Source organism: Aulonocara stuartgranti, assembly GCF_965226115.1.
Source record: "Aulonocara stuartgranti genome assembly, chromosome: 2".
NCBI classification, from domain to species: domain Eukaryota; kingdom Metazoa; phylum Chordata; class Actinopteri; order Cichliformes; family Cichlidae; genus Aulonocara; species Aulonocara stuartgranti.
The window spans coordinates 5,559,535-5,587,149 of NC_138940.1; the positions used below are offsets into that span (position 1 = coordinate 5,559,535).

Here is a 27,615-nt window from a genome sequence, read left to right on the forward strand (position 1 = left end):
ATCAGTGTTTCTGTATAACATCATATCTAGCCTGAGGAATCCTCACAAAATCAATATTAAACACAACAACCACTTGTTGTAATCAATATTTTCACTACTCGTTCTCACTCCCATTGGAAGTGCGTTGGCACAAAAGTCAGAAAAATTTAGTTCGAGTGGCAAAATATATTGGCACTCAAAATATCCCAATATCCCAAGGCATCATTATGAAAATTAACACTTAAATTGGCTATGACAGTGAATAGTGATGATCTAAATAGGTATTATGATTATGCTCCTTTTATCTAAAAATGTGTCTGACTTTGGCACTTGCAGCAGCCTTGATTGATCAAGTGACATGCTAATGAAAGCTCTGAGACTGAGAGAGATTAGATGGCTGCCAAGTTTTGACCCTGGATGTGAAAACATCGCGGGCTAGGGATGCTCTCATAAAGCTGCTAAATAGCTTATTTCACCTCCAGCTCTGGTAGCCACCCACTGGTATCACCATGTGGATAATGATACCTGTAAATGTCCACAGTAAACAGCTGACGAACTGTGGCTCCAGACTTTTCCCATCGCCATTACATGAGGCAAGGACCATCATTATCCTATGAATTCTGGTCACCTAGGTGTTATGAACAACTCATTAGCACAGACTAGATGGTGGTAAAATTCAATAACAGCGTAACATGCTGAACTTTTATTATCCAGGAAAGTTGGCTGCACCCTGCCAAGTGTATAAGACTGGAGCAAACTCACAGAATTTAAAAAGGTCAAATATGAAGATAAAGAATACCAAACACAAACAACACTTTCACAGGCAGTCAGAACCCTGTAGTTTTGCCCACCTGTCAGTTCAACTCTACAATTTACACACGGGGGAGAACTATCTGCCTTTTTTTTGCCACCATGACATATTTTCTTGACACTGTAGAGTTTGCACTGCACAAATTCCTTACTTTCTTACTTTACCGGAGTATCCATATTATGACATTTTATACTGTACTTCTCACACTGCTACAACTATGGTACTCTTAGCATGACTCAAGACCAGAAGCTTAAATTTAATATTCATTTCATTGTTTAACAGCGAACATGCACATTTTATTCGTTGCACTCCATATAGTTAAAACCTCATTTGTACTTACTAAAAACAGCCACGTCAAAACTTATAATGTCGTTTGATCATTTTAATATTAGTTATATAGTTTTAATTACACAGTTTCTGCATTAAACTGAAAAAAGAACACGTTCATTTTTAGATAATATCACACATGAAAATACTGCAGCTTTCTTAACAACAGAATTCAGTGTTTGATCCAAATTTCAAGTCTGTAACTTAAAGTTGTCTATTGTGTTTCTGTTATTGACACTGGCATTTAAACACCTACTGCATGTTAATTTTCAAATCCGTATGATCCATGAATGCAATTCCATCTGCCAGAACATTTATTTTCACTTCATTTTTCAGTCATCGAATGTGAGCGGCGGTGTGAGTTCAGCCTGGCTGTTTGACACAGTGAACAACAATCATCTAATCCAAAGTTTAGTTTTTCACCAGCACATTTCAGCGCTGTTAATACGACAGTGTTCAAATTATTAGACTCAGTAGTGACTCTTTATTTTCTTATTATTGTAAATGCTATATTAAATTTAACATTTAGGTTACTGCAATTAAATTTAAAAATTTAATTAAAATTTCCCAACAGACACTGGCTAAAGCTTTCAGGTGTGCTGATTTCTCATCCACATTATTTGACTGAGTTTTAATTAAAAACAAGGGTTCACTCTCTCCCACATGACACCACTCTGAACAATTTCACACTCACATGCTTTCCAAAAACCTTATTAAGATCATTTTAGATGTGGAAATGAAGATAATGCACGGGACAAAAAAGCTTTGTCTCTTGAGGAATCAGGTCCAGGTGCTGTTCTAATTTTTAATTGATTAACCTACCTCACAATCTAACGAATCTATGTATATGCAGAGTGGACAGCTGTACTTTATATAGCATATATCCATTGGAATATGCATACTTTACTTTATTCCAGAGAAATGCTCTGGAATATAAGTTTTTGCATCATTTTGATTAAATACACAAGTCAGGTTTATTTTAGTTTTAGGTAAAAAAGGTAAACTCACTATAATTCACTGACTAAATTAAGACTTTAGCAAATGTAAGTAAATAAAAAGTTACATTTTTTAGCGATTCTTAGTTTAACGTTTAAGGCAAGTGATGCTGTTTTCACCCTGGTTTTAAGGTGAACCACACATAAATTCAGAGATAGGCATGGAGAAATTGTGCGCTGTCCAAGAACAAAGTCCTCATTCAGATATTGCATAAATTAAACAACAGTTCATCCTTTCATTGCATAAATTATAGAACAGTTCATCTAGAAACCACGCCATAATGCACAACAGCCTTTGTTGGCTAAGGCTCTCACTGGCCCTGAGCGTCCTGACGTGTGTTTGCCAGTAAGACTAAGAGGAGAATGAGACTGGCAGAGCTGACTGGTGAAACATGAGATAAGAAAATTAAAACAAAATTGCTCAGACCTCACTGTTGATGCAAGTGCCGAGCAGCTGTCGTCCACTGAGAACAACCATGAATCAAAAGCAAGCCTGCAGGAAGTACTGATAGTCCATCCGTGCTCTATTATTTGATACTAAAGTTATCGTTCATATTCTGAAAGCACATGCATGCTGCCGTTCAAACTTTACCCCTTTTTTAGCATTTCCGACTCAGCGTGTGCAGAGGTAAATTTTCCATCTTCTCCAGAGACACTTCTCCACTCTTTCAATGTAATTACCACTGACATATATTAAGATGGCTGTATCACAATATACCAACCTCCTCAGCACCATGTCCACCCCCTCAATTACTCCAACACACAGCTGCACAGGCAAATAGGACCGAAATCCAGCTATAGCAAAAACAATATCACCAAGAGACTGCTGCTTCGAAATTACAAACCTAATGAATGTTAAGATAAGCACAAAAAAAAAAGGATGCAAGCAATTATTTTTCACTCATTCCAGCAGCTAAAAAATATATATGTATTCACCTTCCTCCAGAACTCACCTCATGGCCCAGAGAATAATTCGTAGTGATGCCTCATAAGATGCATTGCCTGCAGAGGAAAGCCTCATTGCATTTACCTGCTCACCTGTAAATGTATGTGGGACTGCCACTGTATGACCCTTTGCAGTACTCAGACTTATTCCTCTGTTGATGCATCTGCTCTGCTTACATTGGCTACCACTCGCTACACACCAATTACTCTTTGTCTTTGTAGCTATTGGTCTGCTAAGCACTTCAATCCATCTCTGTCTCCGAGGCCATGACGTCAACCCGAAATGATTAATCAAAAGCAAGTCAACACCCAAAAAGCAACACCTATGTCCCCTGTTTGCGTACATTACCCATAATACTTCATGGGTATCATGTGAATACGGAATGGGAAACGAATTACGAGACCAGCAGTTTCTTTTAAAGCATATGATATCTAATTGTTCTTACACTGTTTATAAAGCTCAGGGCGATATTTTCTCATATTGCATTTCATACAATATTAAGGTTCCATTTCCCCCATTTCTTGCACATAATAAAGTGCTAGTACTAATGACTTGAGAGAAACAATAATCCCTTTACCATATGTGCTTATGCGAAAGAGCAATGCACCACAAAAATGCTTCCAGGTTACCAAGAAGCAACCTGAACCTGCTGAATGCGCCTTATCTTATTCTATAGTGCAAATATTTCCAAGCCTGTGGACATGATTTTTACCAGAATGCTATCATCAATTTACACGTGTTAGGATGCAGTACCATTTTAAACACACGCCACCCCCACATGAAAAAGATCTATGAGGGGATTGGGGAAAAAAAATAAGAATACAATAGGCTGTAGATTCCTACAGTAACAATAAGGCCCATCCAAAGAAAAGATCTGCTTCTGCACAGCCCTTGCAATGCATTAAACATTATTTTGCCACATCCAAGTTGTTGACAGATGGAATTCATGTTCAACTCTAGATTTGTCAGCACAGATGTCCAGGAACAAACAGCAATAATGAAATACAGTAAAAAGAAACAGAAATGCAGAACAGATTCGATTTTGGATTATTTGAATATGTTTATTCCAATAAAAAGAACTTGCTGTGTTACCTTGAAGAATCTCTGTAGCAATTTCCCACTGAGGCTTTACTGTATCAAGGTCCACTTCTCAGGATGCGATGATGCTGCTTGTATTGGATTTACAAACGCTCTGGATCTCTCCTCTTCCCACTGCTGCCAAGCGAGCCACACACTGCACGAGAACACTATCACACTGACACATGGATGGCACTCAAGTGATGTCAAAAGGGTTAAAACCTAGTGGACCGGAAAGTCACACCAGCATCGTTCTAGTTGCCAGCCACCGCTGCCGCACTCTCCAGCAGCTCTTCACCACCTCCCCCTTCTCTTTTCCTTTTTTTTTTTTTTTTAAAACTCAACCTATCTCATGGGCTTCTCCCCCTCCTTATGCGAGATGGTAGACGAGAGCGCTGGGCGATTTGCACCACTCTATCATGGATCGTGTTACGCTGTCTGGCTGTAGCGGCGGTCACAGACGATAGGCTGAGGAGCTTTGCGTGTGTGTTTACCCCTCCGAAGAAACAGCGGCATAAGAGAAGCGGGAGGGAGAGGTGGGATACCACCCTAAAACAAAAAAAAAAGAAAGAAAAAAAATGGAGCGGTTTCCAGAAAAGATTATCGAGCTAAGTGACAGGCTTTGACAGAAAACCTGGATGTGAATTCATGAGGGAGAGTGCCGCTGAGGTACGGCATGCAGACCTTAAAGTGCCACTTTTAAATGGCTCTCTTTCACTTTGACATCATTTGGTTATCACATTCTAACACGAGCTATGATTCATCTTCGCTTTGCTGACCTACATATTGGATACCCTTTGTCTGGCATATTAATTTATTCTTTTATGATATCTTATGCTTAATTATAGCATATAGAGTGGTATAAATGTGATCCTTACAGCTGCAGACAGGAGCAACAGCCGCATTTGCCATTGGAAATGTTCATATTATGTGCTCTGAAATTTGTAGTTTACAACACTGACAATCAAAAATAATTCATTAATGCCACACTTTTATACGATCTGTCAACAATGGGATGAGAAGCTGTCTTGTTTTGACCCATTCCTATTCATTATGTTACCAGGGTTGTTCGTTTACTTTTGACAGCCTGTTGAAAAAGAAATCTGTGTTTGTTCTGATATAAGACATACTTTCAAAAACTGTACTTATCAAAAGAAAACAGTTTATTTCCATAGTCCACTGTGAACTGGAAATGGCTTTGTTCTAATTAGCTTTCTTAAGTTGTTTTCTTCAAATGTAATCTAACAAAGCGAACTGTAAACCCAAGTAAACACATCACTATGTTCATTTGATAGACGCTGCTATATTTATTGTCGTTATGTTGTACTTCTAATTTTATACGATTTTCTGTTTTTGCACTTGAGTTGATTAGCATCCTGGTTTTGATTTGATTTGCTCCGGCAAATGACACAAATCTATAGTGATTTATATAATATCACCCAAGAATGTGGCTTTTTTATTACTCATATTTCCACCGTGCATATTTCGTCAAACTCTGCCCCCTATTAGGAATTTAGGAAATTGTCTAGACATCGTTTATCTAAAGCCTAACACATTTCTCAGTTTTAAATTTTATCCAAAGCCAACTAACATCTAGAAGAGAGATGCTATAGACGCTAAGTTTAGTTTAAAAGTCCAGAAATAATATCAACAGACAGGATAAGAATGAATTCTATGGTCAGCTTTACTTGACTTTGCTTCCTGGTGATAACAATACCTAGTCAGGTATTACAGCTATTCAGTGTTACACTTCAAAGTTGTTGAGGCAACAAGAGGAAGACGAGCTGAAAAAAAGAATGCCAACGTGTGCAAAGGCCAAGACAATATCAGTCGTAGTCAATTGTATGTCTCAAGTTCTAAAAACCTCTCTTTCCAATAATAGAAGGTGTCTTGTTAGCTTCAGAAACTTCACATCTTCAGCTCATAACAGGCTTTGTGTTTGCTCTAAAGCCCACAGTAGAACAGCCTGCCTGCCATCATTAGGGTTATTTCTTAAAACACTGGAAAGATCTTTGAGAGCTATAGATAAAATCTGTGAGTGCCCATGTAATTACAGTGTATGTGGATCAATAAATGGTTTAATACAGTATTGGCTTTGAAGATACCCTTAACACAATCTGCAAAAAAACAAAAAAAACAACAACCTTTCTTTCATTTGAAGCATCAGAAAATAGTGACCTTTAAAGCTAAAGTAAAATGCCAGTAAATTGTCAAATTCATTATTATGTGTTCAGATACTATGAAAATGTGAAGATTTTATATAAAGTCATGTGTTTTAGGCTTAAAGGTGTGGGCTTGCTGGTGAATGCAATCCAGAGATCACCTTATTCAGCATGTGGTTGCAGTAAAACACACGGTGGAATCAGCTGTTTCCTTTTTTGGGTTATTACATTTTTTTCACTAAACAGTATTAGTGTCCACTTTAATATATAGGCACTGCTTGCAAAACAGTGTCTGAAATAGAAACTATAGTCATCATATTTACATAAAGGTTCAATTCTCATCACATATGCAAGAGATTATGCTAGATATAAAACCATGAGATTATTTTTCAACCTTCCCCTGCCTCCATGTACCTACAGTTTTTTTTTTTTTATCATAGCCTGTATGAGATGGATGCAGCTGCTGGTTTATGAAGTTCCATTTGATGGCTCATCTGAGCTTTTGGATGTCTCCAACTTAGTTTTTTACATTTTTGGATGAAACAAAAGACACCGCTCACGTGGTTACAACGCATCCCACCCAAAATCACACCATGTTTCTCTCTGCATGGGGACATAAATTACAAAATGAAAATCATGTTGCATTACGTAGCAATTTAAACGACTGATTAAAAACATAAACTTATCAGAAAAGTGGTTATAGATAAATTAAGCAGTGGGTTTTTTTGTCCAAAGACTTCTTTGCAATTCGACTTTTTTGCAAGCAGATAAGTTGCCCCCTGTTGAACAGTGAGAAGAATGCATCTTTAAAGCACTTGGACTCGCATTCAGATCAAAAAGCCATTTACCTTTTGTAAAAGGGTCTGTGGTCTTTCTAATTCTACTTGCCCTCCCTCCTGTATATGTATCTGTTTTTAATACCAAAGCCTCTGTTTTAAATCTCTATAAAACATACTTGTTTAACTAAATAATGTGAAATGCATTTGTAAAAAATGCTGTTGCCTTTTCTACTTAGAAAACTACTTCTTCTGATAGGAGTCTAATAGGTCACACAGTGCTGAAGTGCATCATATCTTCTTGCACAATCAATTTGGCATTTCATGTTTTTTTAAATTATCATGTGGACGCAGCCGTCTGTAATAATCCACTTTAATGATCAACAACTAAAACAGCAAAGAACTGATAAGACTTCTTTGAAGGTGGACATCAAAAGTGATGCCTCTGGGGTTGAGAACAAGGGAGAGCTTATTTGACATTTTCCCACTGCAACCACACATTGACTCAAAGAATTTGGTCACGCCTGTGGGCTCAAGTAGGGAAATCTGTTTGGAGTTTGGTCTCCAGCTCTAGTAATCAACGAGTGCCCCAGTTCAGTACGGCTTGAGTGAAATTCATATTGAGTGGCCCATATTATATTCATCCTTCATCCTGAAGAAAAGGTATTTGAGACCTAGTGTAGGACAGACTATTTTAGGAAGGAAACATTTTTACATTAGTCACTTTAGAATACCTTGGATATGATGTCAATTTCCATTCTTTGGGGAATAACAAACCTCATTATAATTCCCACAGGATATGTCTTAGGCGGAGGGTAGAATTAAAACTAGACACAGTCACGTGGGTGAGTTAAAGCCTTATCCCATTGCAAGAAAAATGTTCAATTATCAGATTGAAAGTCTATTTTTAAAGATAGCCCACAATACAACCAATAAACTGTGTGATATTTGTTTTACCGTGTTGCTGGTAATGGCCAAAAGAACACGAGGGTTCATTTGGACAAGAAATAAATATCAGTCTGTTCGAATACCTACCTTTTTTGACACTCAGCCATCAAAATTTATCCTCCTGCTGTCAAAGCAAGTTGACCCTAAAAGCCCCCTTGATACCAAACCATCTCCAGCCAAGCAGCTCATTTCCACTACAGCACCATGTGCAAACAAAAGGGGGCAGGAGAAGCAGGGGCGAAAAAGCAGTCACACAAAGATGCTGCAGTAAATTTTACCCAAGTAAACAATATGGGAAACGGGCCAGGATTTTCTTCACATAATATGCTTAATTCTGCAGCTTAAGGGGGAAAACGGACTCTTATTTCTACTAAAGAGCTGGTGCTAAATGGCAGCTATTCAGCCCAGTTTCAATTTTGACATGCTAAAGCTGTCTGAGGTACTCAGTTACTGGGGAGTGGGATGTGGGCGGGGGTGGTAGATTTCTTTGCTCTCCTAGAGCACTATGGTTTCAGTCCAGCTGGCCTTTAGAATATGGATTATGTGGTGCCGTGGCCTGGCTCTCGCTCCATGGGGGGCTGGACAGGGTGCCCAGCTTCAGCGGACTCCCCACCGAGACCCCTGGGTGAGAGGACGCTGAAAGCCCTCTCGGTTCTCAAGGCTGGATCGTTGAGAACGTGGCGGTTGCTTCCCACACCAGCACCATACGTCAGTGTGACAGAAAACTCGAAAAAAAAGAAAAGAAAAGAAAAGAAAAAGAAGGAAAAAAATGACAGTGAAAAGGAAGATGGCGGGGAGAATGATGGGGGAGGGTGACTGGAGTGAGAAACATCGAGGAAGAAGCAGAAGCAACAACTGTTATTGTGGCAGAACTGCGACACTGCATTACTGCCAATCACAATGCCTGCTCTGCGAGGAGAAAAAAGGGGTGGGGAAAAAATAGAAGAAGAACCTTGGGAGTGCAGTGCAGTAGATTTACCTTTCAAAAAAGTCTGGGGCGATAATAAGTATCCAAATGACAGCTCTGTGCCACCGCATCCCAACTAAAGTTAACCAGAGGTCCTAATGTCGAGTGCCAGCAGCAGACACAAAGGTCTGAACAGTGGGGCGCCAAGGCAGCTAGCACAGCATGGCTAAATGGGGCAGGTGATTTCCCATCTCCTCCACTGCCCTCAAGGCACAGCCAATCACTGCTGGGGAAAAGTGCCGCACCAGCCTTCAAGCTAGGAAGCCAGTGAGTGGAAGGGCTAGAGAGGGAGCTGGAGTCTATCTGGGACCATGCATTATTCACATGCATTGCTACGGCACTAAGACCTCCACAAAGGAAAGGCCTCAGGTTCCATCAGTGCCGACTTGTTTCCAATCTATTATTGATGGCAACACTACACCATATACTTTTCCCTGATTTACTGGATTCTATCATTGCTTCTATAATAAAGTCTATTTCCAGTAAAGTCAGAACAAATGAGCACAATATTTCCAAGCATGGTGCCAGTGGGTGCTTCTAGTCACTGGGACCTTTCAGAATTGGCTTTAATTACACAAATCATGCCCAGTGTTATACCATTACAAAAACGAAAGATCTTTTGCATTGAAATGGGGAATGCACTTGCCCTAATATACACAGCAAAACCTGAAACATTTGTGTGAATCATCAATCATGTCAAGGTAGGTTACCATGCAAAATTAATTTCAGCATGGAGACCTCCAGTTAGACCTAAGTGAAATAAATGAGGTATCCAATTACCACATTATGATCACATGCAGCCGCTGTTAAAAAAAAACATGCACCGACAAAGTTAAACACTAGCAGCTCATCAGTATTGAGTGGAGAATTCAAGCTCCCAAACTTTTTTGTTTATGAATTCTTTATTACTTTAAGTTTGCGACTGTTTCTGAGCCTGCTTACACAATGCTGTCAGCTATTTTTGCATTGTTAGACAGCAAGGGACGCAGACTGAAAAGGCACAATGCAGACAGTGTTATCAGTAAACTACTGGGTGACAGAAAATATTCATTCAAATTAACACTTGTCATATTATAAAATGGGTCAAGAACTTTTAAAGGAGCATTTTGATACTGAGATATTCTAGTAAGCAGAGATGAAATGGCACACGGTTTGTGTATTTTATTCTTGCATTGTATCAAAAAGCTAAATTATCCTTTATATTAAGATTTTATCAGAATATGTTAAAAAAGCTTCGGCCCTTTAATTCAGAGGCCGTCCACATTATTACCATGCACACATCAAAGATTTCCCCTAAATCTCTGCAGGAAACACAATCAATCTGCTCAGTATGCGAGGCTAGGACAGCAGGCCATCTCTCCCTTTGAGGATGTCGACGCATTTGACCGATGTGCAGTCGATCCTCCAGATTGTGGCTAATCATCATTACCAACTGCTGAAACAATGACTTTCCTTCAGCCCACTCAGCTTCAAGAAGGGCACAAGGGACCTGCCAGTTTTTCTTATGGTGGCTTAACACTTAAGTTGGGATTTAAGGAATTAGGGCAGACTTGGACACAACAAAATGTGCACTCTGATCATCCAACCAAGTCATCAACTATGGCCTGGCTCCCACTGCAAAATCTGCCTCATGAATTACACAAAATTCAACAGATACTGTATTTTGGGGGAAAGTGTAACAGTGCTGCAGATTCAGTTGAGGGAGTTTTATTTTAAACATTGTAGCCTGAAAACAAATGATGACTGCTGCATATCCCTAACAGGAAAAAAAAAGTATAAGACAATGGGAGGAAAATGAGGACAGATGCATAGAAGGCAGTAGTAGGGGAATTCTCTAAAATGAACAGTGGATTATGAAAAATGGCTTCTTCCTTACAATGCTTAAAGGTTAGGTCTCTATTACACAGAGAGCAAAATGTCAGCAGTATCCCCTGAAAGAGTGGACTGTGATATTAATGGAGAGTCCAGGGAATGGGCTTCCCCTGACTGAGTTTCCCCTCTACTAGACACATTATTCATGTAGTTGTCAGCCCACACCTGGTGCATATAACACTAACATCTACAAACTAAATGATGGAAAGAATATAGCCCACCCTGGTAGGCAGCCAGTGGTGAAATGAATGTTGTTCATGAAGTATAATGGAGAGTAAAAGTACTGCTACTAGATAATCTAAGGGCTCTTCACCCGCACAACTGAAGTTGTCGCCCAGGACATATTAGCATAATGTTCAATTTTGTAGCTAATACTATACTTTCATTTGGCACTTAGCTACCTCTGAGACTTGCATGGATGGGCAAAATTAAGCACAGGGTCTGTGGAAAAGCTACCCTCAAGAACTGTAGGCAGGCACCACACGCAATGGAGATAGCGCTTCATCTCCAGCGAATGCTGTAACAGCCTTGGAACTGAGTCACCACCCAAAATAAACTGTGGTATGAAATATTAAAGGAGGAAATGAGTTATCATTTGTTTGAACTCCTATGTACATTTTTTTCTTTATCTCTAGTCCTGACCGCAGAAGCCCTTATCAAATTCCTCAAAGCAATTATCAAAGCATTTTCCGTGTAATCTAACCACATAACATTACTTAGGACATAAATGATAAAAAACTGTTGCGTTCTGTGGAAATGTGATAGACCCAGACAGAATGACATGATGATTTAATGTTACACAGCGAGTCATCAGTCACACAGCCACCACTTTATCTAAGATGCAAAATGGCTTCTGCATGAGGCACACTGTGGCACTGGATTATTTGTGAGTAATATTCTTTTGCCATGGTAAATATATTGTGTCATGCAGCAGAGGGTGGAAGAAAAATTCGCTCTCAAGCTGTTTTAATGAAGTCCCAAATGTCATCCTCATACTTCTTTCAAGAGCAAACTCCAAGAAACTCCTCTTGAAGCCTGACTGTCCCTCAGTGCATTTTCGAGTGATTTGAAAACAAGTCACTATTGTGAAAGGCAGTCTAAGAAGTACAAGAAAAAACAAAAAAACAACAACTGCTCCACAGAAAAGAGTAAGAGATGGGCAGTAAACTGGTGGTTTGGACTATTACAACCTTTATGACTGAAGACATTGTATGAATTTTGGAGGCGGCAGCGTGCTGTGATTAGGGATGTCTACAAATCTCTTTCATCATACAAAACTAGTTAAATGATAGAACGGTTTTGCCAATCCTGTGCCAAAAATTACTTTAATAATCACCATTTTATGATTCATTTGAAATTACCCATTACTGCTACATCTTTACAAAAAGACTACAAGAACAAGGGATTTCAGCGTAACATTAGAGCTTGAATTAGAACCAACACATTTTTTCTCAACAATACGGAGGAGAAGAGGAGGGTGGACAGCCAATTACTGGAATACTGTGTGTGTCATTTTGACACCACGCTTCGGTTTCTTCGCCAATGTATTAAATGTACCAGACATAAAGGCTACGCTGCAGTAATGATTGAAAGACTGAGCATTTTCGCATAAACAAACTAATACGGTGTCACTGTTTATTTTGACAACTTATGTCATCCTGCATTTAGTCACTGTTTGTACTGTGCAGTTTAAAATTAAGCTGAAACAACACACTAATGTGAAAGGATGTTTCATCTATGTTAAGATGCTATTCCACTTGACTAAGCATTTTTCGGCTGAAGTGTTTCTTCAATATTTCAAGGTGCTTTCTTCTATGAGTTGAAAAAAAAGTTGATAAAAAACAAGTGGCAGTATCAGTTCGACTTGTTTAATCTGCACTGGGCAACTTTGCATGTTGGCAGCTCCGAATGGCAATTACTGCAAACTGGACACAAAAATCATGTAAATGAATTGTAAACAGTAAACTCAAGTTTGCCAGTTTGGCCCGTCTACCAAAAGTGTGGGCGATGTGACAATTTTAGATCATGGGTAATCTCAATTTGGCATGCAATCGCTTTTTCAGAGAAATCATATCGATTATATCATTAAAAGGTGCTATATAGTGTTTAGGTAAATGTTTTCAAAATGTTTGTCCTGATGTCATTCAACTGTTTTTCCAATGAGGCTCTCAGCCCATGGAGAACCTCCAAGCTCAGTGTTTCAGACAATGGCTCATGCCATTGCATGCTAGGGCCGCTATTGACAGATGCAGTCAAAGCACTGTCCTCAGACCTAGAAGGTCCTGAGTCCAATCCCACCATCAGGCCAGGGTCTCTGTGGAGTTTGCATGTTCTCCCCGTGTTAGCATGGGTTCTCTCTAGCCTCCTCCCACGATCCAAAGACATGCAATTAGAGGGTTTTGGTTAACTGATGATTCTAAATTGTCCATAGGTGTGAATGTGAGTGCGAATGGTTGTCTGTCTCAATGATTTAGTCCTGCGAGAGACTGGCGACATGTACAGGGTGTACGCTGGTTCTCGCCCTAAGACATCTGGGATAGGCTCCACCCCCCTGTAACCCTAAATTGGATAAGTGGAAGAGAATGGATGGATGGATGGATATACATAACAGCTCTATTTAAACAATATTTCTAGATGATTCCTATAGTGTTAGTTGCATTGTGTTTGGGTCAGTATACATAAACAGCATATATAATAGTATATATATAGCATAACTAACTAACTTCACAGTTAGTATGAAGTTAAATTCACTCATCTTAAACTTTTTGAACAGATCACAGCACCAATCTTTTAGGGTTTTTGCTAAATTGAAAGTATTTCCTCCCTTGGTCTGAAAGCACGAGGACATCATTGGCACATTGCCTTTGCAGATTACTTATCAATTCAATTCAGTGTACTTTATATATAGCTCCAAATCACAATAACAGTTGCCTCAAGGTGCTTTATAGTGTAAGGTAAAGACCCTACAATAACGCAGGAAAACTGAGAAAACAACAACAATCAGATGACCTCATCTGAGCAAGCGCTTTGGTGACAGTGGGAAGAAAAAACTTCCTTTCAGAACCAGGCTCAGGGAGGGACGGCCATCTTCTGCAACTGGCTGGGGGTGAGGGGGTATACTCCCATACCCGACTCCTACTGTCATTCTTATCAATAAAGTGACACACACTTAGACAATAACTGCACTAGTCAGCATTTTCTATGTACTTTCCATTTGGTATGCTTTAGGGCACCCTTCTTTTCAGCATGTAAGGATAGAGGAGAATACTGGTAGGCACAGTACTGGTTATGATACTAACAAAAAAACAAAACAAAACAAAACAAAAAAATCAAAGAACAATCGCATCGAATTTTAGTATCAAATGGCATAACTATTATTCTGGTGACATTTGTAATTATGGACTTGCAGTGAAAACAGGATGTTCTGAAACATAGTTTTTAAGTGAGGTTTTAGCCATGAGTCACAGTGATTTGATCTAAAAAGATTTTGACATTCTTTTGGCCAGGTCACCCACCCTTAGCACGGTCAAGCCTGCTCTGGATATAAACTCGGTTTATTGTTGAAAATGTACCAGTGAAAATGTACTAGTGGGTAGTACATTTTGTGGCAAAAGAAAATCCAGTTGTCGCCTCTATGGTGGGATAGCGTCTGACAAAATGTTCTGACATGGATCAAAATTTGTTAATTTAATAAAGTTACTTCTGATAATATCAGTGCCTTTGGGTGTAGATTAGGGTTGCTTAATTTTGATTGGAGGTGATGGTAGGCTTTATGTTATGCTTTCACTGATGTGCACCGTTTTATGTGACTAACTGTGTTAATTTAGGATTTAGTTTCCAGAATTTTTATATTTTTTATGTATTTGTTATATCTAAGGCTCACATCTGTAGTTTAAAAAATAGGAAAAATGTAGTAATGTATAAAAACAAACACAAAAAGTCTAGCATGGGTTAATTTACTTAAATGTAAGCATATTAAATAAATAAAAAAGTTAAACGAGACCTGAATGACTGAATACACAGCAGTATATCAGCTTTGGCAACAATCAGGACTGAGCATGTTGCAATATATTTTGACATATTTCCTTTGTAAAAATCACTCTTTAAACAATCACCCAGACTGTTCCTATCGGCAATGATTTTCTTTTAGAGCTGCCATGCAAAACTCTCCAGACAGCTCCTTCAGGTAATATAGAAAAAGACAATAGGTGGAAAATGCTCTAACCTATTTGCCAAATGGTCTGTCATCTAATGCCCTGGTGCTGTTCTATTGTCTAATCCTTCTGCTGAAGCCTCTAAAAGGATACATCGGTCTAATAAGATGAATGGGCTTTGACCCTGAAGCTGCTAAAAGCCAACCTGGCCAATTTATCTGAGTGACCTCTACTCTTGGCAGAGACGGGCCTCACCTCTTTTGGAAGCCTTCAGCAGGATCAATAGCACAGACGCAAAACAATCCAAAACAATGAGCGTCTAGAAGTTGGGACTCAACAGCTCATTGGCTTTTTATGAACCTGGATTATGTGCTTAAGATGAAAGACTAGCATTTGATCATTTCTCTGTATTATCAGTCTCTTTCTACCTTGCCGTATCTCTTTTGTGGTGATAACAAAACCAACAACAACTCCAATATCTAAAGAAAAGTCCTTGAAACAATGTAAATAATGCCATGATGGAGTTGTATTTCACCTAAAAGTCTGCCCTAATTCAATAATGTGTTCTCAAATTCAAATGGCTAATGTAAAACAAGATCAACACACAAAAAAGCTAGCTTTATATTGAATCACGACTAATTTAATTATACAAATATCAATCACACCTAGTTCAGGGCCAGGATTGGTACATTGTGAAGTTCATTTTGAGGGGAAATGAGATTTCGTCGGCTAAATTAAGGATTCTGTTTCATGTTCTGTTTGTTGGTGTTGGGTTGTGTTTAACCTAGATAAAAGGCCCAGCTTGGATGTTCAAGGCAAGATATGAAGAAGAGAGCCTTTTACATGAGAATATGTTTTCTTTCTTTGAGCATGAATCAGTTTACATGGTATACAGTATCAATCGTTGGCCTCAAATCTATATCTGCAAAGTGCTTAGGTTTGCATTGGTGATTAGATGAATTGAACCGAGAACAGTCTGTTACTTGAGTATCCTTCATAGCTCGGATACCTAATGCCTTTTCCCTGCCTCTGAAGTGACCACAGTTTCAGGATGCTTTGCTCTGGGCGCTTGGCCAGAAAGCTTTATGTATTCTGATACCATTCATTTTTAATCAGGACCAGAATATCCTTCCAAACCTCTGCAAGCTGCCTTTGGCTGCGCGACTTCAATTTTGTTATGTTTTAATTGATTTGGCAGTCCTCCTTATTGTTTATAGTGTAAGTTGACTGTTACTATTGCTAATATTCCAAGTGAGAACTATCGCACTACTCATTTGAATATTTCCTATTTTTCTCTCCTTTTCTTCCAGTTGCAAAATTATACTTTTTCCCACTATAGTATGGTGTGAAACTATTGTCTGTTCAGCACATTTCACTCAGCTCTCCAAGCCGACATACCTATCCTCATCTCTGCGTGCAGTGGAAGGATTTCTGAGAGCCGGGGTGGGGAATCTTCCTCTGTGGTATAATGAGTTTGACAATGAAAGTGACACTGTGTCCTCTTTGGACCTTGCCGTGTGATCAATCATAACAATGGCTCACCATTTCCTCCTCTGGATACTGACCTTTCTACCTTAAGGAAAGCAAGTGTGTGAATGTGTTATAGCGTGCATGTGTGTGTTGCTCTCGGTTTGAGTGTGCCATCACCTTCTTTCCAATCAGCCCTTTAAGTCCTACATATCCATTAGAATGTCCTTTAGCAGAGAGTCCTTTTTCCCGCAAAAAGCAAACATGCCCTGAAAAAAATGCACTACTGAGAGAATGCTGGTCTCGTTAATGCTGTCATCAGAACTATTTTGGGCAGGGATAACACACTTGGAAATGTTAGGGAAGTGACATCAGGCTTATATATTAAAAATCCTACCACCTGAACAGCTTACAAGGTGATTGATGCTGTTACTCCAGTAAGCACAACTGCCAACGTTTTATGCAAATATCAACGACTGAGATTATTTTAGGCCGATTCTCTAATGGCTCAGTTCTCATAACAAGTGACAGAAAAGGGAATGATGTGTGGAGAGAGCTGTGAACATGGAGAGATAGGTGACCCTGCCTTCTGCCCTCATCTCCCAGATTAGCCATCAGGACATTTCATTAGTACTTTACTTTCTATATATTCTGCACTTGTGTTTCTAATTCTGTACGTGCTGCATATCCGCTTATATAAATCATCAAGATTAAATAATAACTATCAAACGCGTCTCATTATGCTTTAGCCACAAATGTCCCTTGTCAGCAATAAGGGGTCTAGACCAGATTTTATAGCCGTTTTTATGCCACTTTTAATTGTCATTTTATCTGCACCACAGATGTACACAGTGTCTTTAATGTCTTTAAGACAGCATAAAAAACCTAATCAATACACTGCTTCAATTGGGAAAATGTTATACAGTAACTGATGTGAGCAAACCGTCAAGAAAAGGTTTTAGATTCAGATTGTAAAATGTGAACATTTCATACTGCTACTGGTATTTTTTCTGGAATCATTTTACAAGATTTGTACATTTAACTGTAAATAAATAATAAGGAAAAAACAAAATTCAGAGGCATATTTTTGCAAATTGGGCCCCATAAAAATTAAGGAAGCGTATAATAAACTAAAAAGTACTAAAAAGTTCTATAATATAAAAGTTTTGTCTCGGTTTTATTTATTATTTTCTTCGTCTCAGCACCGAGTACTACTACAGGTGTTTCTCTGAGGGTGCGCAGGGCTAGTATATAGCCTAAGTGGCAAAACCCAGGGCATAAAATATTTGTGAGCGCACAGCAATAATTTAAGGCAACTCAGACAAGCATATCAACATTTTTATCAGCTCATTTCTTTTTTAAAAATGTGGTTGGACCACAAGAGGACAGTGTGCAAAGCAGTTTTAATAACACAAAAGACCACAAAGAATAAGGTTTGTAACATTCGCCCCCTGCCTGGAAACCCTCTATATTTATATATTTAAAATTCTTCTGTGCACAAGAAACAGCGCACAGCAGGCTATGGTCTGTGTACAAGTTTCCATAAAAAAATTTAGATTATTAACTCAGGCAAATATTACAGACTGTTTGATATAGTAAAGGTAAATTGAGATTGAAACCCTTTGATTTGCGCATTGTTTGAGCTAGATGAAACACTCACATGATGAAAACTCCCTGAAATCCTGACTGAAGTCAAAGTCTTTTAATGAAACATTTATTCAGGTGTATAATAGACTCAAACACATTTCCACAACCAATGAAAAGATCCAGCGGTATAATTTGGAGTAAAAATGTGCTTTTAATTGCATGTGTCAAAAATAAAATTAGTGCCGCCCAACACAATTAGCACAAAACATTTCTGCATTTTTTTGTTACTTGGTCACTTAATTGGACTAGATAAGCGTGGTTTCCCTTTTAATTTTCCTACACTCCTGAGATTATTAACACCACTGCAGCCTTTAGCCTAAAGAAATGCTCCATAACAGCAGGTTATGTGCTTGGAGGATATGTTCTAAGCAATTAGAAATATATATATATTCAGCGTGACACCTGCAAAGCAGAGGCATTTTTATATTCCAGTAAAACAACTACAACAGGAGAATAATAAGACTTTCAACTTTTTGATTGTGCGCCTCAGTATTGGATGATAAAGGACATAAAACCACTGCACCATGACAATAAATATAACAAATATTCCTGTGTCCCAAGATAGGGGAGAAAAAGGAGATCATAAAATAAGGAAGACATGAGACCAAATAAATTGGCAGGTTGATCTAGCCAAGGGACAACTTTTGAACACCCTGTGTTGATCCAGGAGAAGGAAGAAAATCCATTTTAGCCCATATGAAGAAAAAAAATAAACCCAGAGACCTGACTGTCCTCAAGGTTTGCTTTTGAAGTTATTTTTCTTTCTTTTGTACGTCTTTACATTGTGGTGGCTTTAATTTGCCAGCAACAAATTGGAAAATAACATTCTTCTTGATTACATACTTTACAAACAATCAGTAGCAAGTGTTTACCTATAGGTCTATTTTCTTCACTTCTTAGGAGAGCAAAGATAGATCGATGGATTCACACAAAAACACATTGATGGTCTCCAATTGCAGGAGACATACCAAACATACATGAAGCTACAAAACAAGACAAATGGATCAACGCACTAATCCCAGTTTCTTACAGTGATATTCACAGAGTCTAAATTGGTTTCCTGGCTATTTCCGTATTACACTGTAATGCAATCACTCAATTAGGTTGTGTGATGAAATGAAATGAGCCGTTTTCTCTCGAGGACAGTAAATAGTGGTCCTTGTAATTGACAACTGCGGAGTAATTCCTAATCTTAATAATATGTCCTGTAGTCTAACACATGCAAGTAATTAGATCGAGGCAAGCATGGGTTAAAACAGTGTCGTCTGTGACGCTCGGCTAAATTGAGGAGACGGAAGTCAAAGAAGCAAGTGCTGTTATTCGGAGACTGTGTGACAGAAAATAGATGTTGGACCAAGTAAATAGCTTTTTAAGTTGCAAACACATCTTCACAGGCCATGTAATGCTATAGTGTGATCAAAGATCAAGCCAAATACTGTCTGCCTAACAATTTTGCAGATAAGAGCTCCACTCGAAAATCTAAAATGTCTTAGTGGTGAAATAGTGGCTAACTCTGACATCAACAATGAGAATAAAAGCAAAGTGTACAGTTGCTCCCAAAAAAATCCACAGTCGGAGTTGGCATAGTTACGTCCAGCATTTGAGCTTGTTTTTCAAGTCTGTGAAAAAAATAAATAAATCTGTATCTGACTGTTATTTGGATAAAATATTTGAAAAAAAAATCACACTTTTTTGATTTTGTTACATAAATTAACTATTAAATCATAATTCTGGACTTTGAAGAGAGACTTTTTGTACATTTTGTCACATTGACATCACACAGTAACCAAAGTAACTAAAGAAAATAAAAAATCCCTTTTGCCAAACCATTGTTCACATTTTTAGGAATGGTTATTTTTAAGTAATATAAATAACACATTCGTCTTCGTATCGATGATGTTGGTGGAAAATATCTTTGAAGTATTATAGGGAGAGAGTGGTTTCAAGAAAATCTGCTTTTCCTTATTAATATGCAAATTTATACAACAAGGCACTCCAAAGTCTAATCAGATCATCTTCTCTGTGGGGGGATGTTGGGGTGTGAATACAAGTTTTTTTTCACCATGTGTTGCTGTTGTATTAATGTGTTCACCAGAAAGTGTCTTCACACAAAACTACACTGACACGACAAAAGGACAGTCTCACACACGGCGTATCGTGGTGTTGAGGCATGGGACCGATTCCAGTCTCCACACTCATGGACGGACTCACAGACGCTTCCACTACGTGAAGGAGAGCTTGTGGATGTTCCACTGCCAAATCTTCACATGCATAAAGGCTCTTGTGCCCACTGTTTGACAGCATTATGTGCCCTTTTTTAAAGTCTATATTTGAACCCCACCGAGATATCAGTGATGTTTACCTATCACGGACTCTTAGGTATTGTAATAGCCGTGATAGGTTGAAATGTGCTGGAAGGTTTATCTGTGACAGCAGCTGGTGACTTCTTGTTGTGGTTATTTAATGCACGATTGCAGGCAATAGATATAGAAAAAGGTTTATGGGTTTTATGATTTTTTTAAATGTATATACACTGTAATGTCACAAACAAGGAGCAACCAACAGACATAAAAAAAAAGAAGTCTTACAGCAGCAACCGTCAAACATGTTGGCGGAGAGGCTTTAAGTCATAAAACTGTGACGTAAATGAAGTCTTTGAGGGTTTAGTGATTAGGACTTAGTGCGGAGCTCGAGATTGAGCCGTGGTGTTGAAGACTAAATTGAAATTATTTGCAGTCAGTTTGTCGTTCGCTCGGACAAAGGTTCAAATGGCGATGACCTCTGCGCCGCAGCGGTGACCTCTCCTAGACTTTCCAATCTTCTCAAAAATAGAATCTAGAATCTTTTCACATGACTGATGAGCACAACCCCTGCTATGACACCTTGGCGTGTCATCACTGAATCCCACTTCCCCTGTCACCCCAAGCACTAACAATGTGAGCACTTAACTGGTGACAGTGCCGGCGAGCACGGAAGTGATGACAATAAATGATGGCAATCAAAGCATGTCTCCTCCTTTGACGAGGCACGAGATAAAGCTCAGACACCTTCCTAGCCCCATTAACAAGTGATGAAACTGTTTTCTCTGCCAGCTTTGGAGTGTTTTTCAAAACTATCACAGATGGCCAGGCCTTTTGACCCGCCCACTCCCCACCACTCGCCCCCCCCCAAAATGAGAGAAAGAAACCCAAAACAAACTCTGATGTTATTTATTCTTTTTGTATTCGGCTTGTGCCACACTGAATTATGAAAGTGGTGAGGGAGGTTTTCTTCATGCTACGATCAATAGGCTGATTCTGCTGTCACAATACAAGGCGCATATCTGAGACAGGAGTTTGACAGATGGCGTGTCACCTTCGTCAGCGTGACGCCCTGCGTGCATGCAGGTTTGTGTGCGTGTGTGTGCAAATGTCTGCACTCTTGCTTGATTTTTCTAATCTTAGAGATAAAGTGTGAGAAACAAAGTGAGATATTCGAGTGTGCGTGCGTGCACGCGCGTGCACGAGACAGGAGAGGAAGAGGCGCAGAGTGAGAGAACATGAATACATGCACACAGGGAAGCATGTTAGAGGATGTCTGATACGCTTTCATACTCCCACCCAAAAAGCCTTTGGTGCTTGCTGTGCTACAGCACACTTTGCAGTGACTCCTCTACTGATTTAATTAACCTTTTGCTGGCACTGTTCACACAATAAATTTGTGAGCTACATTCAACTGTAAAATGTGTATGACTGCAATGTGGACCTGTGACTTGGACAAATTGAAATTCTTTTCTGCTACATCCACTAGTAAACAGTCCTTGATAACAGATGTCTGAAAAGACATACAAGGGAATGGAACATTCACAGTGTCCATCCTCCATGAAAGCATCAAAGCAAAACACTTTTCCATGAAAACTACTCTGGACAGAAGGTTGAGGTCAGAGCAAAAGATGCTCCTTTAACCAGCAGTGACAGGCATCACAGTGGAAGTTGCTTTTTCCTAAGCAGGGGTCAGCAGGCATTAAGCCCCTCCTACTTAACAATAAACCCTATGTGTAAGAGTTTATACAGCCAGGAGAGCTGTCATGAGGTACTGCAGTTCTGTAGCTGCAGTACCTAACAAGTAAGTGCGAGCTTTTTCACACCCTATTAGGAATACAACTCAACTGGGCCATGCCGTTTCTGTTTCAGGCAGTCATTCATGTTTTATGAGGGGTACAATATTGATTTTGAAGCCTGCACTTCAACATTAAGGTGAAAAAAAAACCACTCTCCATGGTTGTTTTCATTTTTTACTCAGTAGCTGTATATTGATGTAATGGTCCTAAATAAATTTAACTATTTACATCACAGCAGCAGTTAAACTATACTATTACAATTTCATATTAAACATAAAAAATGCATTACCGTAAAGTAGTAGCAAGTGCCCCAATAAGAACAGTGTCTAGTCAGCTTTGAAGAAAACTTCAGCTTTGTTTACAAATTTGTTCATTTATTGAAATGGGAATATTTTCTGTATATTTTTTAATAATATGTGTTGTTCTAAATGTGTGTTACTAAAACTGGCAGGAAAGCAGTGGAGCAAAAATGGCTGCTTGTTCATTTTTGAGGTGTGAAATTTAATTAATCTCAAAGCTTAATGGCTTATAAAATTACATTCATTTTTTTTTTAATTCTGTAAAGAAAACCTGACATTAACAGAAAAAAAATGCATAGTTAGTCCAAATATCTATTTTCATTTCTTAAAGTTATTTAAACAAATTCCTCCCACTTCAGTGAAAAGTGCTTGAGTGGGATTGAAAAACCCCAGGATATGAAGTGACCCACATTCTGGGCCATGCAAACAGAGTTTCTATATCCTGTAAATGAATACATTCCAGGAAAGGTGGCACCTTAGCATATAAAGACGACACCAAATAAAACAATCTTTCTGATATTTTTTCATGTGCATTTAGTGTTTGAAAAAGAAGCTTAGAAAATACAGCGTCATTATACCTGACTATTAATCTGAGTTCAATTATATAAAAATTTAACGCAACTCTTCTCACTTTATTCCAATAATTGTTCTGTCTCTGAATGCATTTGACATTATTCAAGAGAAATTATTTTTTATTTCCATGCAGCATTGTTGCTGTAGAAAATTTGACTGTAATCTCCTATTTGTAGAAACTAAAAATAAATAGATAAATAAATAAAATCAGAATTCTTTCAAACATTTCTTTTAATATCCATTTGCCACTCGGAGCGCCGGTACACTCCCCACAGACATGGATTCCTAACTCTTCATGGCTGGTAGATGTCACAGCACTAATGTTACATGAGACAGTAAGTGAGCAACTAAGTAAGTGTGTGTCTGCGTGTTTATATGTGTGTGCAAATATATGATGTGTATTTATCCATAGCAAACTTATCACTGTCACATATAGGGGATGATAGTAAATAATTTCTGCATGATGAGAGGGAGCATATATTTAGAGAGTATCACTGTAGGCTTGCAAATATTTAAAAAGCCAAAGTGTTATTGATTATTGTTGCTTTTATTTTAATTACATTTTTTCCAATGCCATGTTATGTGTAAAAAGCATGATATGGCGCATACCATTCATATAGAGGACAAAACAATGGTGCAATCCATTAGGAAATGTAAGGATGGCTCATTATCACATGGCTATTCATACAGCTACAAGACCAATAAGACAAACACTTTAATCAATCAGTTTTGTTTTCCAGGGATTCTATCAGTTGCTCTGGATTATCTTAAGTGTAAAATCAATGCAAGCTATTTAACAGTTTTCCCCTCTTTCCCCCTCTTTCTTTTCAATAAAATTCCACCAATGAACAGTTATAATACAATTAGGGGCTTCGCATGAAAGAATTAGACAAGAAAATGTAATAAAAGCTGTACGTTGATATTATTAAAAGGAGATGATTATAAAAATGGATAATCATGAGCATAATGTCAACAGACTTGAACTCAGATGATTCACAGTCTCAGTCGTCTCTTTTGAAAAATAAAGTTCAGCAAAGGTCATTTTTATTTGCAAAAATGCAAATGCATCACTTCACAAAACAACTGCTCTTATTCAGTCTGTGGTCTCCAGTTGACCATCGAAAGCTGTACACTGTCCACTTATGACCACTTTTGGTCCATCTTTGAAAGGTGGAGCTCTTTCTCGTAGAGGTTAACATTTGCAGATGACGCTCTCTGTGAATGTGCTGAGGGCTCGGTACTTGTCTGTGTCGAACACTCTATAGAACAGAGCGAATTAGAATGAAATATTGAGTTCATTTATGAATAAGTGGGGCTGAACGGCCCCTTGTCGGAGCTTCAGCATGCATATTCAGTTGATGGAAACCTTTGGATGGGTCATTTCTCTTAGCTGCTTCATTAAATAGTGAAAGTCAAAAGTGCAATGCTCCTGACGAAAAAAGGACCAAGATCTACAGAGATGGAACACTGGCCAGGTTTTCCTTTGCTCTGGTTCAAACCCTAGATAATGATAGTGAGTGTGTGTGTGTGTGTGTGTGTGTGTGTGTGTGTGTGTGTGTGTGTGTGTGTGTGCGTGCATGTGTGTGTGCATGTGTGTGTAGCTTATTTGAACAAACAGGGGGTAGATTTTTCAATAATACCATTAAATTATGTTCTTAGGTGATTTTGAGTTTTGTAACATTTTTTGAAAAAATGTATGGCAAAGCAGATAAAGAGATAAAGTGTTTATTTTCCCTGCGAAACTAATTGAGACAATAGTGAGTTTAAGTCTCAGTGGGGTGTTGTGCTAGAGCCAATCAGCAGCAGCTTCTTGAGGAGTTTCCAAAAGAAACTCCAGAGGAGGTATGCCAAAGGGGTGTACCGCGGCGTTTGTATAAGTGTGTGTGTGTGTGTGTGTTCGCACAGTTAAAATGGTGGAGGCCAGGTGCAATCAAAGCTAGACAGAGAGCATATTGAAGAAATGACTGTTGATATAGTTTCACTCTTGGCGTATTCACCATCAAATATGACTGGAATCGAGCACTAAGGAGGTGAAGGCCATGTTTACAGGCACCTCTGTGGTTAGAGCGGAGCTTTTAGTGACTCATAAATGCATGCAGCGTATTGGGCCAAAGTAAAGGCCAGATTCAGGAACAAACACACGGACTTGAATTCTGATGGTATTTTGAAAAGGTAAAATACTTACTCAGCCCCCTCCCCCGGAGACAAGCTTTCTATGATGAATACTGCCATTAAGAAAATGACTTGTCTCAAATGTCAGACTGTAGCCAATGTTTTTAGATAAAAATTGATAGCACATGAACACAAGACATTTTCCTTTCTACCCTCTCTTTAATGTTCTTGCCAGTAAAGTGTAATCAACTCTAATTATTTAAACTGCCTGCCACTCTTTGAGACCACTGGTTTCTTAAAATAATTAGAGTTTTACATTGCATGTGTTAAAATGGCGATGGCTCACACTTTAATGGTGATGAATGATGTGCAATGTCATGAGCACTTTCAGTCATCAACTTCAGAAGGAAAATTTTGAAGCTCTACACCAAAACATATGCTGCTGAGATGATAAAGTTAATGACAGGCTGACTTTGAGCGTAGACAGAAGAGACGCAATGCATTTCAATAAAAGAAAATGATGGATGACGGAAGAAGAAAAACTGGTGAAAAAAGCACTGGATGTCATTTTGCAACAGATTTGATCAAAATGATGTTCCGAAGTGCAAACTAACCTTTCAGTGAGCAATAATAAAAAACAAGCATAACAACAGTAAAATGTGAAAAGAGTGGATCGACATAAATGAGTTTAACAACAACACAGCAATATAGCCATCTTACATGTATTGCCTCCATTTGACGCAACAAAGATTTGCCCTCTTCAAACACAGAACCTCAATCCTCCATCTCAGGTTTCCAGCATGATCAAATTTGCACTTCAAACCATTGTGCCCATTTAATCAGCCATTATGCATGCCCAGTCAACCACTGCAGAATTTCTAAGCAAAATCTCAGACTGAGGCACACAAAGCTATCTTTGATTTAACGCTAGCCCATGGGGAAACTTTATCAAACTCCTTTGCTTCCTGTGGAGCAGGACCAGGTGACTAGCAACTACTCAATCTGAAGGCCCGATTCCTTTCCGCATGCGGCAAGGAATCACGCCTTTGATCCAAACAAAGACAGCTGCAAATGCCTCTCAAGATACCAGCCCCACCAATCGCGTTTTCACATTGTTCCACCAATCAGAGCCTTGTCTCCAGCACCCACCATAATCCAACCTACTGCTGCTCTTTATACAGAGTGATTTCTCCCCCTTTGAAAAGCAATGAGGGTAAGGACTACAAACAAATAAGCATTTTAAGGTAAAATAATGAAACGTGTGCCTCACTCACCCATCTCATTGTCCGATTTATTGTCCATTTCGGTGTCAGTGAGTGTGAGCGCCGAGTTAGAGCGGCTGGAAAGGCATGAATTCTGCCCCGATTTTGCCCCTGTCCCCCAAAGAGTAATGGTACGTTCTGGTGATACAGGTTCATGGTTTTCGGTAACGACGGGTCCTCTGGAATAGCTGCTGAGTGGGTGGGAGAGGCCAGTCTCGGGGCAGAGAGCCAAGCCTCTGCGAGCCGGTGGCTCACAAATCCCGAGTTGCCTTAGCGAAAATGTCTGCCCTGTCAATGACAGAAGTAGTAAAGTTAACAAACCAAGCAACACCGTATTTAATAGCCATGAGCAGGGCTATTTAAAGAGAAAAAAAACAACAACAAAACTGTTAATCTAAGAGCATGGCGACAAGGCAGGGGGTAATTGCTAAATTAAAGCCTTAACAAGTTCCTCCAAAGCTACTTAACACTCATCAACTTATCAAGATCTACAACTGCATTTCTTTGACTCAAATCACACAAATAGTCTAATTAAAATTATAATAATTGCTATGTTTAAGATTACCAAGTTCCATTAGACAAATAGTCTGAAATCAATATCCTTGGATTAAATTACAGATTAAAAAAAAGTAAAGATGCTAATCACCTAATTATTATGATAGTTTTTTCGAAACTGTTTAAGAGACTGTTTAACAATAAATCACAGCAATGCTCTAAATTAGTTTTGTCTCCATTTCACATTGCTTAAGGGTTTGCTTATTTCTGAAAATAAAAATTAACCTGCAATGCCTTTAAAAGAGTCTGCAGCATGTTTTCAATTGGTTTTAAATGATGCAGGCATGCTGCCAAAAAAACACAAAAACATCTTAGTTCACCTCAAAGTCCTTGAATTAAAAAGTTCATATTTCAGTTTTATTCATTGCATATTTGGTTTTAACCATGAAATGAGCTGTATTTGCTTAGTAGATGCTTGTAGTCAGGCTCAAATATATATGTGTGTTCATCCAGAAACTGCTATAGCTAATTATTAATATTTAATGTAGAAATCATCATAGCTATAATGTATTTTATCTCCAGTATATTTTACCATTTCAAAATGAGACATTTTCATCAGCCTCTGATGTATTTAAAATGTTTTTTAA

General features: G+C 38.6%; 1 protein-coding gene across 7 annotated transcripts in view; it reads right to left on the reverse strand.

The window, feature by feature from the left end:
* Positions 1–27,615, reverse strand: part of LOC309720886 (teneurin-3) — a 133,354-nt gene that overhangs the window by 91,763 nt on the left and 13,976 nt on the right. For all 7 annotated transcript variants that reach the window (XM_082558102.1, XM_082558101.1, XM_082558106.1 and 4 more), the window contains exon 4: positions 26,486–26,761. In XM_082558102.1, the coding sequence (XP_082414228.1) occupies positions 26,486–26,761 (276 nt within the window). The remainder of the gene's footprint in view (positions 1–26,485; positions 26,762–27,615) is intronic.